The 19,817-nt window shown below is 29.3% G+C and overlaps 1 protein-coding gene across 1 annotated transcript; it reads left to right on the top strand.

Moving 5' to 3' along the window:
• The first annotated feature begins 1,248 nt into the window (after positions 1 to 1,248).
• On the top strand, positions 1,249 to 6,664 carry LOC110635355 (endo-1,4-beta-xylanase 1). Its single transcript, XM_021784657.2, has 7 exons — positions 1,249 to 1,530; positions 2,537 to 2,901; positions 2,985 to 3,144; positions 3,390 to 3,748; positions 4,002 to 4,179; positions 4,428 to 4,964; positions 5,416 to 6,664. Exons 2-7 carry the CDS (start codon positions 2,552 to 2,554, stop codon positions 6,523 to 6,525), a joined length of 2,694 nt encoding a protein of 897 aa, XP_021640349.2. The 5' UTR covers positions 1,249 to 1,530; positions 2,537 to 2,551; the 3' UTR covers positions 6,526 to 6,664.
• The last annotated feature ends 13,153 nt before the right edge of the window (positions 6,665 to 19,817 follow it).

Here is a 19,817-nt window from a genome sequence, read left to right as displayed (position 1 = left end):
CATTTAAGCATTTGTTATTCACAGAGTTCACAAACTGCTAGTGCTCATTAACATTAGGATTCACTAATTGGCTGCTATCTTCCTAGTGGAATTACAGAAAGAGAGGGGAAGTTCATGTCTTTCTCGGTTACAGTTTGCAATAGTCATAGACAGTATGTAAGAACATTTTCTTTAGGATCTATGGTGGTCCACTATTACATCCAGGCATACAAGAACTGAGATGATCTTATCAAACATATCAAATAAAGCAAAATTCCTATATGCAGGACCAATGTTGTTTCTTGTATCTTTTACCCATTAGGCTGGGATTCTTTGGCTTGCCTAATCCAGAAGAATTCACTAATAATTGTGAAATCCACCATCTGTTTGATATGAACTCAATCTTTCCCAATATATATAGCTGTAAAGCCCATAACTTTCAAAGTATGGTTTTCAATTAGGGAAGTCAAATATCAAAAGCCGGTCCTCACCCAACGTCACATAAAAAACTATAAGGCGTTTGCCTCATAATCAAAGACTTCATCCAAAAACAAGAAAAAGAAATGGTGTTCAAATAAATAATTGATCATATCCAAACCTCTAAACCTTCTATTCCAATTCAAGCATTTATAGGTAATAGAGTTTACCTCACAAAAAATTTTAGCACAAGAGAAGTCTCAACTCTCAGGAGCCTTACTTGCACAGAAGGATATAGATAGAGTAAAACTTTTTTTTTTTTTGCTTGAGATTAGAGAGGATCCATGGGTGGTTTTTAATATATATTTTAACCTAAAAGAGGCTTAATTTTGACTTTCATCATTACTCGTCAACTTGTGTAAAAAATAATACTTAAATTTTAATTTAATATTATGTAAAGTTCTTCTAATAAAAAATTTTAGTGGATACTTTAATTAGAAATTAATCTAAACATATTTAAGTGATAAGACACGATAAAAAATATTTCTTTTTATGGCACATGAAGAGGATAACCTCTCTACTTATACATGACGAAGCTATTTTTAACTGGAGTAAATTTGATTCAAAGAATTTTAGATAATATTAAATTAAAATTTAAATATTTTTATAATATAATTTATGTCGACTGGCCATGATGAAATAATATTCAAAATTGAAGAAAGGTGATGATATTATGAAAAAAGAAAAAAAAAAAAAAAAAGAAGAAGACAAAAACAGAGATCGTGTATGTTATTATTATTATTTTGCTGACAAAAAAACGTGTTTGTTAATTTTTTAGCTTCGTTAAATCCCTACAAGAAGACTACCTGGGTCCTGGGAGATTGTTAAAGAATCAGTGGGTTTTGCCCGAAGTCTTAATTGTTACTCTATATTTGGTTTATCATTCGATGTATGGTTGCCTCTACATGGAGTAATTGTTTCATTATAAAATTCCTCTCGTTTGCCGTGGTTGGTCGCGCGCTTTTCGTAGACTACACTTTGAAAATATCGAAAACGATGCCTAAAAAATAAGGAGGTTCTAATCTTGGCGCTTCAGCAATCGAGCATCCAAGACACAGGCAAGAACATCCCCAGGTATTCATTTGTGTTCTCTTTGTAAATAAGAAAGCAAGAAACTATTCGTGATTGTACTACTTATGGTCAAAATATGCCCACCATTGTATTTCTCTTATAATAGTTGTTTTGTTTGATCTTTGCTTTGGGTTGAGATTCACATCAACCATGCAAAACCCACAGGTGAGTGGCATCAGGGAGTCAGCCATACATGTTTGATTAGTTATTGGCTTTTTTTTCTCCGTTCTGTAATTTTAATGCTTTGGGTTTTCCTGTTAAAGTTTTGAAGCTTATATTCTTTTCTTGTAGATTGATTGGTATCTCTTTTGTGTTACCATTGGAGTGCGTTTTGCTGTTTATGGAATTACCATTTTGGATTTTAGTGAATTGAGCCACCCAGTGTTCTTTCATTGTTTGATTTCATGTTTCCATGGTCCAAGGCTAGTGATGAATTGCAAATAAATTACAAATGAACATAAATAAGTGTTTTTCATTTTTTTTTCTTTTGACATGGCAAATAAAATTATTTAGATTTGAATTAATGGTGGGAATTATGACCAAGTTTTTACTCCTTTGGGATTGAGATTTTGCTTTATTTTATTTATCTGTTTATCTTTTTGCTTCCTTGAAAAAATTCTCAGTCTGGTAGTTGAATTTCAAATTCCAAAGATGAGAAGGAACACAAAAATGGATGTGTGAAGCCAATTATTAAAAGTATATATGCGTTGGATAATGGATTGATTATTTAAAGGACCCGATTGTTAATTATCAACTTACTTGAATGCAGAATTTTCACGGTCTTCTTAGTCTTGTCAATCTTTTCGAACCCTGCTCCTAACGACTACCCTTATCAAATAATGCAAGGAATTTGATCTTATAACCTAAGCTTTTGTAGTGTTAACGTTGTATGATCATTTCTGTGAGAGATTGCTGTTTTAAAATCAAACCAGTATTAGTGATTTTAGTAATTTTCCTGGATTAGATATTTCATGGTCCAAGTTTTACTGACTTCTGCATTGTTTGACAGATTGTAAACCAAGGCATGGCTGGTTCAAGTGACAACAGTGCCACCAATATCATAATGAACCATGACTTCTCTGGAGGATTGCATTCTTGGCACCCAAATTGCTGTGATTACTTTGTGGTTTCGACAGAGTTAGGTCACCCAGGATTCTTAAAAAAGCCAGGTGGTAATTATGCAGTTGTCTCAAATCGAAAAGAATGCTGGCAGGGCTTGGAGCAAGATATCACGAACATGGTTTCTCCAGGTTCCACTTATTATGTTTCTGCATGTGTTGGGGTATCAGGACCTATTCAGGGACTGACTGATGTCCTAGCAACTTTGAGACTGGAATATCGGGATTCACCAATTGGCTATTTGTTCATTGGAAAGTAAAGGATTTGTTGCTTCACTTTACTGTATTTCTTCTCTAAATGTAATATACAAATTGTCTTAATAGAAGTTATCCTTGCAGAATTTCTGTGTCGAAGGAGAGGTGGGAAAAGTTGGAAGGAACATTCTCCCTGTCAACCATGCCTGACCGCATTGTTTTTTTCTTGGAAGGCCCTTCTCCTGGAGTGGACTTGCTTATACAATCAGTAGTTATTACCTGCTCCAGTCCAAGTGACTTAGGCGTAATTTTTCTTCTTAAACCTATTTTGCTTTTTAGTCAAACTTCAGACAAAGAAATTTATTCATTTTCCTGAATGCAGAATCTTTGATATTTTTTTTTTTAAAATGATTAACGAGTTTTAGAAGTTTGTTTCTATCAAATTTTATTTTGATAACAAATTAGTCAAGTTTTCCCCTAAATTTAACTTAATTTGTACTTTTTTTAATGATAAATTTGAAATATTTCTCTTCATTTTGATATGGAAAGGATACAAGCAATCGATGCCACAATACTGGAGTTAGAGATGAGAACATCATTTTAAATCCCAAATTTGAGGATGGCCTGAATAACTGGTCAGGAAGAGGCTGCAAGATTGTCTTGCATGATTCGATGGCTGATGGGAAAATTGTCCCCCAGTATGGAAAAGTTTTTGCATCTGCAACTGAACGTACCCAGAGCTGGAACGGAATCCAGCAGGACATAACTGGAAGAGTGCAGAGAAAGCTAGCTTATGAGGCTGTTGCTGTAGTTCGGATATTTGGTAACAATGTTACCAGTGCTGTTGTGCAGGCTACTTTATGGGTCCAAACGCCAGATCTCCGAGAACAATATATAGGCATTGCCAAGTTAGCATTTTTTCCCCCTCTATATAATCTCCATATATAATTATCTTTTATCACCTTGAATCTCTGCAAACAGTATTTTCTTAGTCTCCCCTTCATTCATTTGGCTTTATATATGAATTTTTATATTTTAATTTTGTGATATGTGCATATGTGGTTTTAGGTTTTATGCAATTATATCATTTTTATCATTTTCATCAATCAAATCAACTTATATAGAATTGGACTGCTTTCATTAGAGCCTTTTTTTCTGTAGTCTGCAGGCAACAGATAAGGACTGGGTACAGTTACAGGGAAAGTTCCTTCTAAATGTTAACCCTAAAAGGGTTGTAATTTACATAGAAGGTCCACCTGCAGGCACTGATATTCTTGTCAATAGTTTTGTTGTAAAGCATGCTGAGAAAATACCTCCCTCACCTCCTCCAGCAATTGAGGTTGGTTGAACTGAGTAATTTGAATATTAAACTTTTCTTCAGTTTATGCACTGGTTTTTTTGTGAAAGCATTATTGAAGGTGAGTCACAAGGGTTTAAAGCCTAAATTGGTTGACGCATTAACTTTAACCTGTAAGATCTTTTACATGTTTTTTACGGAGATATTTCAAGCTGAAATTTTGATTTCTACATTTTATTCAGTAGAACCACTAGCATCTGAAGCACTAGAATGTGGTGTTTATTTTGCAGAATCCTGCTTATGGAGTTAATATAATTCAGAACAGTAATTTGAGTGATGGAACCAATGGGTGGTTTCCTCTTGGTAATTGCACTCTCGGTGTTGCAACTGGTTCCCCGCACATACTTCCACCAATGGCAAGGGACTCCCTTGGACATCATGAACCATTAAGCGGTTGCTGCATCCTTGCCAGTAAACGCACAGAGACTTGGATGGGCCCTGCACAGATAATCACAAATAATATCAAACTCTTCTTGACATACCAGGTATCTGCTTGGGTTAAGATTGGTTATGGAGCAACTGGTCCTCAAAATGTGAATGTTGCACTTGGAGTGGATAACCAATGGGTCAATGGGGGAGAAGTTGAGATTAGCAATGAAAGATGGCATGAAATTGGTGGGTCATTCAGAATTGAAAAGCAGCCGTCTAAGGTCATGGTTTATGTGCAAGGTCCTGCTCCAGGTGTTGACTTCAAGGTTGCTGGACTTCAAATTTTCCCTGTTGACCGAGAGGCACGATTTAAACATTTGAGAAGGCAGACTGACAAGGTAATTTGATTGCTATAATTTCCATGTTATTTGATCAATTATATACCTAGAAAACATGTCAAATTAAACAAATTAATGACAAAACTTATTCCTAGGTCTGCTGCATAATTCAAACTGATTAGATGTTCTTTCAAAATTGTTAAATGCAGCCTAATGGGGAATATTCAAAGAGATGCTTCCTGTGCAGGATTTTTTTTCTTTGGAGTATAATATATTATCTCATTTGCTTCATACGTTGCAATACTTGGACATTGGTCAAACTAAAATTGTCACAGGCAATTTCATACTTCCCTCACTGATAAATATACTAATATTAATGCAAGTGGTACCTAAGCATGCATAATTTGAATAGCACATTCAAACTGGATACTTCCATTTACATTACTGATCAAATTCCTTCGATTAGTACCACATCTTTGATTTGGAAATTTCTTACTTTTCTGCAATGCAGATCCGTAAGCGCGATGTCACCCTGAAATTCTCAGGTGTGGATTCTAGCGGTACCTTCGTTAAAGTCAGACAAACACAAAACACTTTCCCCTTCGGTTCTTGTATGAGCAGGTCAAACATAGATAATGAAGATTTTGTTAGATTCTTTGTGAAAAATTTTAACTGGGCTGTGTTTGGAAATGAATTGAAATGGTATTGGACCGAAGCACAGCAAGGACACTTCAACTACAGAGATGCTGATGAGATGTTGGACATGTGCATTAAAAACAACATAGAAACCCGGGGTCATTGTATCTTCTGGGAAGTCGAAGACACAGTCCAGTCATGGGTTAAAGCTCTGAACAAAAATGACTTGAAGAAAGCTGTTCAAAATCGTCTAACTGGCCTACTCACTCGGTACAAGGGAAAATTCAGGCATTATGACATGAACAATGAGATGTTGCATGGATCTTTCTATCAAGATCAGTTGGGCAAAGATATCCGTGCAAACATGTTCAAGATTGCCAATCAGATAGATCCATCCGCTACCCTTTTTGTAAATGATTATCATGTTGAGGATGGAAATGACACCAGATCATCTCCAGAAAAGTATATAGCACAGATTCTTGATTTGCAAGAACAAGGTGCTCCCGTTGGAGGAATTGGAATTCAAGGACATATAGATAGTCCTGTTGGGCCTATTGTCTGTTCTGCTCTTGATAAATTGGGTATTCTTGGTCTTCCAATCTGGTTTACAGAGCTTGATGTATCTTCCATTAATGAATATGTTAGAGGGGATGATTTGGAAGTCATGCTTCGAGAGGCTTATGCTCATCCTGCAGTGGAAGGCATTATGCTCTGGGGATCTTGCGAGTTGTTCATGAGCCGAGACAATGCTCACTTGGTTAATGCAGAAGGTGAACTCAATGAAGCTGGTAAAAGATACCTTGCTCTTAAAGAAGAGTGGCTGACTGGTGCTCGTGGGCATATTAATGAGCAAGGAGAATTCACATTTAGAGGATTTCATGGGACATATAAGGTGGAAATTGCTACTCTTTGCAAGAAGATTACAAAAACATTTGTTGTTGATAAGGGAGACACTCCTCTGGTGGTATCCATAGAATTGAAGTAAGTTCTCAAATATCAAGTGATTGCTGATGAACAAACTAAAAATTTAATAACGTTTTTGTGTAAATAAATTGAAATATATTCAAGCAAGATCGTTCATAACGTTCGTATAAAAGGAATAAAAGTTCAATGCTTGGTTGTGAGATTGTATTCTCTTTTGCTTCCATTGTTGAATATATGAACTAGAGCTGTCGTTTGGTGTTTTCACTAAGCTTAATAGAGGCCCATGACCCAAGCCTTACGTGTCCAAGCACAAGAGGGCCTAGCAGCCTGAGTAGGCATTGCCCAAAAAAGAGCTAGCAGTATGATCTTTACTTGAGCCCCTGGCAGAGAAGGGCCCAGGCCGCTGTTATAGAGAATAGACAAGTGTGACGCTTACGAATTGAGAGAGGGAAACTGACTGATGTCAATTTACGAATCCTGGTATAGCATAAGAAAGGTTAAACGCTTATCGTAGAAATAAAGCGCAATGAAACAGAGACTAGAATTGAAAATAGACAAGCAGTCCAATTATGTCGAAGTTAAGAGTGAAGTTAGGTATGTTCATATAAATATTGGGACCATATAGATATCTTTGAGATTCTACTATCTTATCAATCAAACCCGTGTTGCCTAACACTCAAGATGAGTCTTTTTCTTACTTTCAAACAGTAGCACCAGCCCATCCTGTAAGGTAATTAGTAAATTAATTTAATAAAATTATAATTTAATCCTAAAATTTGATGAAATCTAAAATTTAATTTTTATATTTTTAAAATTAAGTAATTTGATCATGAGATTTGGTCAAACTTATAATTTAGTTCATTCATTTAATTGACTGTAAATTATAGAATAAAATAACCAAATACCCTTAATTCTTTTTTTTCTAACAAATGATCCATTTATTTTACAGAAATAACTTATATATAAAAAATATTTTTATGCATGAAATATTTTTTATTTTTTGATTGTAATATTAAATTAATAATATATATATTTATTTCATATATATATATATATATAAAAGAATGTTCACATTTTAATAAGATTATCAAAGTTTAAAAAATGAAAAATGACTTCCTCCTTTAAAAATTAAAAGTCATTTTTAAAAATAATAACTTACTTTTTCATTTGACTAAAAAAATATTTTCGATTAATTAATTTTTCTAGTTCCGTAAAACTAACGAAGTTTTAAATAATTTAATTTTAAAAATTTTGTATTATAAATAAAATAATTTGTTAATTTAAATTATTTTATTCATTATAAAAATTTCATAAACTAGATATTTTAAGTTAAAAAATATATAATTAAAAAAATTTTAATTATTTTTATTACAATTAATGATAAATTAGATAAATAATTAAATGAAATAATTAAATTATAAATTTTATCAAATTTTAAAAATTAAACCGTTTAATTTTAAAAATACTTTCAAGCCTCAAAATTAAATTGTAATTCATCCTAATTTAATTACCTTCCACTTCCAATTCTACTCTAAAAAATTCGATAATCCAAATTATGGAGGTAATTAATTAAAATATAAAAAGGAATTAGGAAAAATATTCTTTATCAATAAAGAATAATATGTGGTGTGGCCTAAAACAACCGCTTTCGCCAACTTGAATGGCTCAACGATCAGCTTAAGCATCTAATCATTCACATATAGACTGATGTGTGGAGATCAACATCAACTCAAAGACCAAAGTTTAGAGGTTGGAGAAAAATTTACTATTATTATTATTATTATATAGGAAAAACACATAAATGGTAACGAATAGAATAGAATAATAATGCTAAGGGAGCCTCCGAAGGGACCCCAAGAAAGACAATCCAATGCTATCAAATCATTTTGATAGGATTAGGCTCCCACCATGTAACTGAAGTTAGGGTTACTGCAAGCTAGTGTAATAGTATTTTTATATAGGATGGTTGAGAGTTGAGAGGAGTCCCATCGCAACTCTGTCTCTGTCTGAAATACTTGGTTTCTGATGGGCCCCATTTACCACATGGGGTGAATAGTTAGATGAGTGTCACTGTCAATGGAGTTAACGTTTGATGTGATGTGGGACCCAATTTTTTATATATAAAATTTTATTTTTATGGAGAAAGAATCAGTGGGGTCTGCCACTGAGTTATGATGTCTAGTGCATCGGGAAACAGCTCCCGCGCTGTTTTCGCGCGCCTCTCCACCCGAACAAACAACAACTCTGAATGGACCCACACCCTTTGCCTCTATCATCACCGTTCAATATTAAATTAATAATATATTATTTTGTATCGTATGGTAAGATGAGTATCAATGGTAGTATTTCTGTCTTGCCTCTGCCTGCCTGATTGCCCTTTTTCTCTGTGTCTAATGTGTCTATTCTCTCTTCTTTGACTTTGAACGCATCCCACACCCACTTATCACCTAATTTTTAATGCCTCTTTAGTAAAAACCTAAATATACACTTAATTAATTCCTACGTTAAAGCATGGAATTTACGCTTAAAATGCATTTGTATACGTTTAAAAAAACTTAAAAGGTTAAGTATTATTTTTATAAATTTTAATTTAAAAAATTAAATATTAAATATTAACTTTAAATGTTTTAATCTTTAAAATTATTAACTTAATTTTTAATGTTGATATTTAACTATTTAGAAAAATATAAATATTAATAAAATAAAAAATTAAAATAATTTTTTTAATTATTTAAATAATATTAATAAAAAATTAAAAATATTAAGAATAATAATTACCTTTGTTAACGTTATACCACACGCCTCTCTAAAGAAAGTAACGGTTATAGCCCCAATTATTACTCTTTAATTTTTGGATTAGCGACATGTAGACTCTTATTTGGCAAAATATCTCCACATCCAAAGATAAATCATACCTGTATGGAGATAACCAACACAAGTAGATGCCATTTAGTCTCACCAATTGGATAAACCGACCAAACCGCTCGGAAAAGGTTACCGACTGATGTCCAAATCATATCCCTCAAAACCACACTCAAAAGGGAGGATACCCTCTTATTAAAGGATAAAGGGTCATTTATTGACAAAGTGCAGCGTGTAGCGCAAAAAATATTAGGACCTGATTGAATTAACTGTTAAATATAACTGATAGTTGTTAGTCGATAGTTGTTACTGTTAGCTGATAGTTGATGATAGCTGTTTTATATTAAGTGTTTTATAAAATTATATTTAACTGTTGCTGTTAATATATGAAATGACTAATAAGGGTATATATCATATAATTTATTTTATTATTTAAATAAATATAAAATTATAAATTTATTACATTATATTATTTATTTTATTATTAAATTAAATATATAATTATTAATCTTTTATATTATATCATTTATTTTATTATTAAAATAAGAAAATAATTATTTTTAAGATAATTAAATAATTTTAAAAATATAGATAAAATAATAAAATAATTATTATTATTAATAGAAAAATTTATAATTAATTTTAAGTTTTTAAATATAAATAAATATTTTATATTTTATGTTATTAATAAAAAATATTTTAACAAAGTTGAAATACGTTAATTAAAATATTAAAATTATAAATAAAAAAATAAAAATATTAATAATATTAATTTTCAAGTTAAATAAAAAAGGATAATATGATCAAAATAAAAAATAAAACCAGATCAGCTATCAGCTGATGAGAAACAACTCTAAAAATAGAGCTGATATAAACTGCAGCTGATGGGTATCATATCAGTTGCCCATCAGCTATCAGCTCTATTTTTTAAAACTTACCAAACACCACAATTTACCTGTTTGGGTATCTATCAGCTATTAGCTGCACCCAACAGGTAAACCAAACACCCCCTTAATATATAATTAAATTTTTAAAAATAAATAAAATTTAATTTAAAATTTTAAAATGCATAAGATTTAATTAAGAATTTAAGGATAAAATAAAGTAAATATATCTTTATGAAGAAAAAAGTTTTATTTAAATAAATTTAAAAAAAATTTTACATAATAAAAATATAATGAATATTTATAGAATTCTAAATTCTAATCTAATTAAGAATAAATTAAAGAGTTTTAATCTAAATTAAAAATAAATTTAAAGATCTAAATTAAATAGAAGTAATATTTTATAATCCTAAATAAACTAGAAAATATAAATAAAATTTATTTTGAAAAATAAAAAATTTATCTAAAATTAAAAGTCTTTATGAAAATAGAAAAACAAAAGTCTTGAGGTTTGATATGGATTTGAGCATTGCATTATTTATCCACACATTTGAAAAAATTTAACCTTAAAATTTAAAGTGTTGAAAAATAAAAAACTCTATTGAAACATCACACCATGTTTCCTTCTTGAATGATATCAATAAAGTTGACTTAAACAAAATAAAATTGAGCAATTTCACGTTGTACCTTGCATCCATAGGAACATCTAGACAAAAAAAAATCAACTAAGATAATTGGAGTTAAAGGTTAGATAAATTTTTAATCTCCATTGATTCCTCCATTCTCGCTTGTTCTTCAAGTTCCATTGAAATCTCCATAGTTTGTTGTTCTTCATTCCCTAAGAAACTTTCTTGAAACACTTCTCCATTAGGTAAAAAAAAAAAAACTAAAGTTTTAGACTCTTCAAGTTCAAATCCTTCACGCTTTGGATCTTCAACTTCAGTTTGTTTTTTTGATGTAGGTTGATCTCTTTATTCTTGCTTTAAATCTTTAACACCATTTAATGTCTTAATAAGATTTGCTTCCATCTTCACATTCTTTATTTCTATTAAAATATACAATTTCTGAGCACCACTTCTCCTATATTCATAATTAGTGTGTTCTTTTAAAATTAAATAGAATAAAATTATAAGTGACTTTACCATGGTTAACTCATCCGGCTTGATTCAATTTATAGTTTCTCTTCTCAACATTATGAACTTCTAATAAGCAGTGAATTTCTTGCAATTGTCACATGATTTCTATTATAGAATTTTGATGCTCTTCGATTACTTTTCAAATAGCTGGTAACCCCTTATCACCGTCACGAGGTTGATTGCCACCACACCACTAACAGTATTGACTATCGTAATGAGGGTGAAATCCCTACTCTGATACCTCCTAACGCAGCGTGTAGCGTGTAGAGATTATCATAAGAATAAATATCTAAATAACAATAAAGTTTTAATTCAAAACCTCAAGAAGAAAGAGATAAATTTAAGAAGAAGGAGATAAAAATAAGTAAAGAAGCATTATTAAAAATTAAAGAAATAAATAAAGTTATAAAATCTAAAAATAGTGGAGCATATTTATAAAGTTTGATAGTTCTAAATTAATTAGAATAAAATAACTATTATTCCTTAATCCTAATTAAAATTGAATAATTAAATAAGTATTCTGTTAAAATAGAAAAACAAGATAAAGTTAATGCTCTGCATCATTACCATATACTGTATACTGTGTACCGTGTCCACAACAAACATCACCATTATTAATATAATAACTGCCATTTTAGAATGGCACAACACCTGTGATTAGAGACAAATCCTGAACACACTCTGCTAAAACTATATATAAGCTACAATTGAGCTAGTACCCCAACCTAATATTTGGCACTCCCTCATTGACCTAATTGTCAATATATAAGGGCATCTTTTCCTCAAGGTAAAACATTCGAACTCTTACTTTTCTATCAATACCTTCTTATCTCAACCCTCACTAACTTAATCATTAGAGCGCCAACAGGGAAATACACCTCATTGGCTTTTCTGACCTTTCCTTGTCTCACAGTAGTATCGAGTAATCCTTGAATTGCTCAAAAACCGATCGGATCCAGCCATAACTTACCCGTATACTTTAACAACGCCCAATATCTTGTCACATTCATCCCTACACAATTCACATATCAACCATCCCAGATACCCCCAGTATCACCACTCATCACAAATATTTGATTTGTTTTATCAAAACAAACTTTTCGAGAAATAGGTTATTCTATTTCCATTGTATGAAGAAAGTAATTTATCCAGAAGGGAGTTGATAAGCTGTACTTTTTTTTTAATTAAATGCAATGTAATTTCTTAATTTATCTTTTAAATTGTTACAATTTAAATTATATTATAAACATCATTATCTTTTATAAATTAAGAACAAATTTACTTTTTAAATTTTTTAATTTACATATCAAATACATTTATATCATACTTCTTATAAAAGTAAATTCTCTATAAATATGCTTCAATAAAAAGTAAACTTTTTTATTTTAAACCAAACTAACCCTTCGATGATTTAGTATTGTATATCTAGGGATGGTAACAGGTCAAATTTTTACAGATACTTAATCCGACTAAATATTAATAGGATGAGTTTAGATAGTATATAATTAGATTTGGGATAGATTTGAGTTTGAGGAATAATACCCATAACGGGTTTGATTTTTGCATATTGGATATCTGTTATTCGAACCCATTTATATAAATATTTAATTAAATATAAATATAATTTTTATAATAATATTTATAAATTTTAATATATTTTATTTTAAATAAAATACAATTTAATTATTTTATGGAATTATTCAATTTTAAAATATAAATTATTAATAAAAAAATAATTTTTATGTAAAATTATAATTAAAACATATAAAATTAAATGAATTCAAGTATTTTTCGGATAATAATAATAATCAAGTTTGGGATATATTCAGATAATCGATAATAAATTTTAATTGAGTTCGAGATGGATTTAGATTTTGAGTATATTAATCGAGTTTTAGTTCGAATATGTTAATTTTTGATGATATCCTACCTATTATCATCCTTAATTTATTGATCTTAATTTGTTGTTTTTGCATTTCCAGTGAATTAAAAGAAAACATTTAACCTTCTCTCATAAACCAACACGGCCTTATAATCTCCTTGCAATTCCTTGTAATTGATAATGAATTGATGTGGATCGATATAATCAATTATTAGTTATAGAAAGCTAGAAAAATATCTCCATTTTTTCATCAACTCTTGTACAGAAAATAATCTCATAACTTCAGACAATATTCAATCAGAGGATTTTATGCAGTTTGGATAAAATAAGAGGGACAAGCTTTATTTGTAAAGACCTTGAATATTATGATCATGATTACCTTTAGGATTTAAATTTTTCAAATAGAATTATGATTACTTTCTTGTCTTATTTTCTTATATCTAGCATTCATATATTAATCTACTACTATAGTAAAGACCTTCAAGTAATGTTATTAATTAACACTAAAATTTTTGCACTGCCATGTGGAAAATATGACAATGAAATAATTAATTAAAATTGAAAAATATCAAGTGGATCCTTTCATAAATTATAAAATAATAAAGCAGTTGACATCAGTAGTGTACATAGTTGCATACATTATGATGATGTACATCCAAGGCTCCAAAAAGCAAGAGATTCTCTACTATTGAATTTTGTATATTAAATGGTTAGCTTTTAAATCCCTTCAATCACAATCCAAAGTTTATGCATGGAAGTCCATAAAATAATTTTACATGGCCCAAAGATGTTTGATATTCCAAAAGGAAGATTTTTATATAATATTTACGTTTTAGTAATTAATTAAATAAAACAACTTTACTGAAAAGCTTTCAGTTAGGTAAAAAAAAAAAGTGAATTAATTAAAAATTAGTAAAAGATGTGTTTGATAATATTAATTATTTAAGTAATTATTAATTATTTTAATAGTTATCGGTTGTCTTATTAATTATTAAATATTAGTAATTACTAGTTAATTAGTATTTCATATAGTGATTTAAAATAAAAATATTCGATAAAAATAATCGTTAGATTAATTGTTATATATAAAAATAATGATTTTTTTTTATCTTAGTTAAAACACTAAATAGTATCTTAAAAGGTTAAAATCAACTTTCTTAATTTCTAAATATTAATAAAAATATTTATATTATTGAATAATATAAATAAAAAAGATAATATTTTATTTTATTTTAATTAAAAAAAAGTTGTTGAACAACACCCAAATTGCAACATAAACAGCCAAAAAGTGATGAGGAGGAAGAGCTTTCCACAATGCAATGCTAATCAATTACATGCAAGTAATGAAAGATGGTAAGTGATAAATAGTTTTTAGAAATGTGGGGGGAAATAATCATGATAATTAATGTAGAAAGTTAGGTTCAACAACAAACATGATAAGCACAATAAATTAATTCAATTTTTAAAGCAAGAAATAGGTCCTTTCTCTCTCTTCTATTCTTTTTACCTAATCAAGAGAGCCGAGAGTTTCCTGATTAGTCTAATCACATTGATTGATTATATAGTGTAGTCTTGCATTGTGCATGGTTAAAAGGGTAAAGAAATCAATCATATAAATATCATTTGTATAACTAGATGTGTCAAGGATGGATTAACTCAAAAGAAATGTGTAATTTTCTGACTAGCCTAAAAGAGTAATCATATTTGATTTGAAATTTTGAAAAGTATACATTAATTGAGTAATCTCAAATGCAATTTGCAATTTTTTAAAAATAGTAATAGAATGATTCAATTTCTTAAATATTTAGGTTTATTATTGTAATTTTCATAGTTTTATTATTATTATTTTTATTAAATTTTAATTTCTAATATTATAAGTTAATCAGTATTTATGAGCAGCACTTTTTGTTCAATATATTATTATTTTTCTTTTTTAACACGCTATATTATTCCTTTAGTTTAGTTAAAAACAAATTATCTATGTTGTTAATGAATTTTTAATTTAATAATATTATAGTCATCTTTAATATTATAAAATTTTGAATTTAAAATTCAATCAAAGTCAATTACATTTAAAAAAAATTTATGTTAGGATTAAAAGTTTTAAAAAAAAATGAAGATATCTGATTTACGATCTAATTTCAAAAGTTTTGATAAGCAAGTTTAGAATAAATCAACTATAGTTTTACATAAAATTTGTAATGATAATTTTATTTTTAACAACATAAATCCTATTAATTCGGTTAATAACTATGGTTGGATAGTTGGATCCAATCCGTTGAGAACTTACTTTATATTACAATAAGGCAATTGGTTATGTGCATATAGGCAAACCAAAAGCAATATAAAAATTTTGCTATAAATTATGAAGTAGTCTGATTGATTTTTTTTTTTACCTTTAAAACCAAAAAAGTAGAAAAGGTCTTGAGTTCGAATCATTTCATTTATCTATTTCATTATTATTCATCTTTATAAAGAAAAGGAAGAGAATTACTTTCTACTATATAATCCGATTAAGAAGCTACTAATAAGCTTATTTTTAGTCGTTGTGAAGATATTCATCTTGCCCCTACAAAATAAATTTTTATTTGGCACAACTGTTGTACATATAATAATTTAATTATAATCATTAATTATAGCGAAACTCACGTGAACCTTACCATAATCAATAATTACAATAAAATTATTATACATATATCAATTTTATTGTGTAATTTTTTTCTATAAAAGACACCGCTCCTCCTATGATTTTCTGCACCCAAATCATGAAAAAAAAAAAAAAAAAAAAACTATGTGCATCCCATTTTCCTACAGCTACAAAGGCAGCTTTCTGAATGGAATGATGCACTTATATATATATATATATATATATATATATGCAGCACCCCCACAAAAATATTTATTCAGTCTTTCTATAATTTTCTTCATCTCTATCAAATCATCAAGCTATTTGAGGCCTATATGCTAGGTAAGAATGTTAGTCGGACAATTTATATATCAAATTTATGTAAATCCTAATAAGACGAATGTAAGTAGTTTTCAAACGGATTTAGATAGATTCAAATTTAAAATTTTATACTCATTATTGATTTGGATTTATTACTTGGGATATCCACAATCTTGACTTGTTAGCTAAACAATATATTTGCAGGTATGCTCCATTTATTACCAGTCAGTTAATGATTTATGAGTAATTTTAATGAAACTTGAACTTTGGATATCAAAACAAGTACTCACTTTTTATATTATAATTTTCATACTAATTATCAATCAATTTTTAGAATTAAAGTATTATTTTTACTTAATTAATTTAACATTTGGTATTTTTTGTCATAATTTTTTAATATTTTGACTTTGAGTTCGAGTGTCCAATATGTGAATCTCTTATATAATTTTTTTTTTTGATAAGCAAGAAATATTATTATTAAAAAAGTAAGGAAAAACTTAGCATAGAAAGCTCAACGAATCCCTGTCAATAGGCCTCCCTAAGAAATTAACCTAAAGCAATTTATGTTAAGTGAAAAATGGTGAAATCTCTTATATAATTATAAAATCAGATTTGAACATATTCAAATAGTATGCAGATAATTATAAATGAGTTTTATGAAGTATATGGGTAGTAAAATGTAATTTCTATTAGGATTTGGATGGATACAGAGATTATGTATATATATAGTCGGATTCGAATTTAGATATTCTGTCTAGTCTCATCTTAGTGATAGGTGCATTCTATTAAAAAAAAATACTATAAATAAGAGGAAAAGGGAAATATTGAATAAAAAGCTTCAATTAGAGAGACAATCTTCTGTTAATCTTTAGTCAAATACTTAGTGGTAGAAATAGTTTTTCCTTACAAGTGACTAAAGCCATCCCTCTTTTCCTTTTGTAAAAAAGACCCTTTATTGACTGAAATGCTTATGACACTTTAACCTCTTTTCTATTCATTAGCAATCACAAAAAAGAGGAATATTTTACCTAATAAAGCAAATGACAGTTGTTTAAGCTTAGCCTTTATGTTACATTATTAAATGCTAAGCAGCTGGATGGATGAATTAAAGATTTTACATTTTATTATTGAAATAAATTATATAAATGGTATTTTAATTTAGGATATGTAACAGTAAGGTATTTAAACTTGAATTTATGATAAAAAAAAACTCTAAATCTTTAATTTAAGTAATATAAAACCTTTTTATGATATGTAATAGTTGGTTTCTAAATTATTTATACTAATGTAATATTTATTAAATTAAAAAAAAAATTATATTTTCATAAATTGATAGTTTAAAATAAATAAATTTTGAGTTATTGAAATGACGCGAAATTGGAACCGCGTTTATGTTTGTGTCATATGCCACCATGCATTGTCCCCTTTGGATTCTCCTAATTTTCTCTTGATTGGTTGCTTAATTAAGTGTTGAAAGATATTATTAGGTTGGTAAACTGTGATCTACTTTGTCTTAGTCCACAAATGCCAATGTTGTAATGTTGAAGATTATGCTATGTTATTATTCGTAAGTACCCACTTCTCTGCAAAGATATCAACCAAAAGGGACTCCTTTGCTAATCTCTTTTGGCTTTTATTACTATTATTTTTACTTTATATTATTCAATTCGCACAAGTGTCATAGATTACAAATAGCAACAGATCGAATATTTTCGAGTACACGTTTTAATAAATTTTATTAAAATAAATTTAAATAATATGTAAATTTAAAAATAATATTTATATATTAAATTTAGATTAAATTAAAATTTTATATATTGACTATAAATTATTCGTATTAAAATGATATATATTTTATAATAATATTTTTAATTTTTATAAGTTATATTTTTAAATAAATAAAATTAAAATATTTTATTAAATTATTAAATTTTAAAATATAATTTATTCATATATAATATGTTTGATATAAATTATTAATCAATATATTTAGATATTATGCAAATAATAATTTTAAAATAATTTTTTATTCAATTTAAAATAAATGCATTAAATATTAAAATATTAATTAAATTTAAATGAAGTAATTAGAATCCCTTATTGAGATCCTTGTCGCTAAACAGTTATAATGACATGCATGCATAAAAAAGTGGTATTTATATATTCGCTGTTTTTATTTTATTTTTATTAAAAAAATGCAGAGTACATAAGTTTCGCCCTAAATTTTACCTATATATATATATATATATATATATATATATATATATATATATATATATATATATATATATATATGGCACTCTTGTAACAGCCCGATCCTTCTCCAGTTAGTATTGTCCGCTTTGGCCCATGGGCCTTACGGATTTGTCCCTTGGGAGGTTTCATTCCCAAAAGCGCGCTGACCAGGTGAGGAAGACTCCCACATATATGGCCCAAATCTTTTCTTCCCGTTTCCGATGTGGGACACGGTTTCCACCCGGTCGTAGCTGGTTGAACAAGCACGTCCCAACCCCATCCCTGGGTCGTGACAAGCCCACCAACTTCCGCTTGGTGCGTCCTCGCACCACACACCGTACTAGAGGGAGTCCAGCTCTGATACCACTAAATGTGACGCCCCTTACCCGTCTATTGTATAGCCGAGCAAGAAGTGCCACATTCGGTGCCGGAGCACCCTATCTTGTCTTGTCATGTCTATTGTAAATTTTAATGTCATTTAAATCAGGTAATTTATGTGTAGAATTTTTTTTTTTTTTATATCTTATTTCTGTGGAGACCCGAACAGATCCTCCTCTGTTTTATTAGCATCTGGCGGGTTCCACTATCACCTGTTAACATATTCATAGTCATCTCACATATTTCTATATCATATTCTCTTTTATCATATCATTCGCAACTATTTATGAGATCTCAAAATGAAGTGTCATCTATTGCATTCATATTGAAATTCATAGATAATAAATTATAAGTTTTCATTTCAAGTCCAAAATAAAATACATCATAAACTAGTAATTACATAATGACTAGACATAATGAACCAAAATACTAGGCTACACATGGGCCCTACCAAAATACAAAAGACCGGTGAGGTGACTCGATCGGTGAGATCCGTCGAAACTCTGTCCGAATACTCTACCGTGGCGGCCGATCTTGATACCTCTGCGATGGAAAACCAACGCTAAGCATAACGCTTAGAGGTGCATAATATATAATAATAATAATTAAACAAAATAAATAATATTTACAAATCATAAATTCAGGTCTTTTATATTTTTTTACACTTTGGAATCAATTAAAATTATTGGGGTCTTTCCTGTTTACTTATTGTATATTCAGTATTAATTAATTATTATCAATGCCCAAGAATCCTATAACAAATTATAAAAGCTGGATACACGGGAGTATACGGGTTAGACAGCCATATGTCTACCCTGTATACATCACATCGTGCACGAGGCCGGTATCGGGCACGGACCATTGTCGAGCTTGTAAAGCCAGAAATAAAGTAGGCACAATAGCCAGTAAGTAGGCATATAGCCTGTAGAACAATCATATCAGACATATATTATCAGTTCATGATTTGCTCTATAAGCAGTACTGCTATCTGTGGTCCCTAATTGGTATACCAATTTATCCAAACTAAAT

Source organism: Hevea brasiliensis, chromosome 2 (genome assembly GCF_030052815.1).
Source record: "Hevea brasiliensis isolate MT/VB/25A 57/8 chromosome 2, ASM3005281v1, whole genome shotgun sequence".
Lineage (NCBI taxonomy): Eukaryota > Viridiplantae > Streptophyta > Magnoliopsida > Malpighiales > Euphorbiaceae > Hevea > Hevea brasiliensis.
This window is presented reverse-complemented; position numbering and strand designations above follow the sequence as displayed.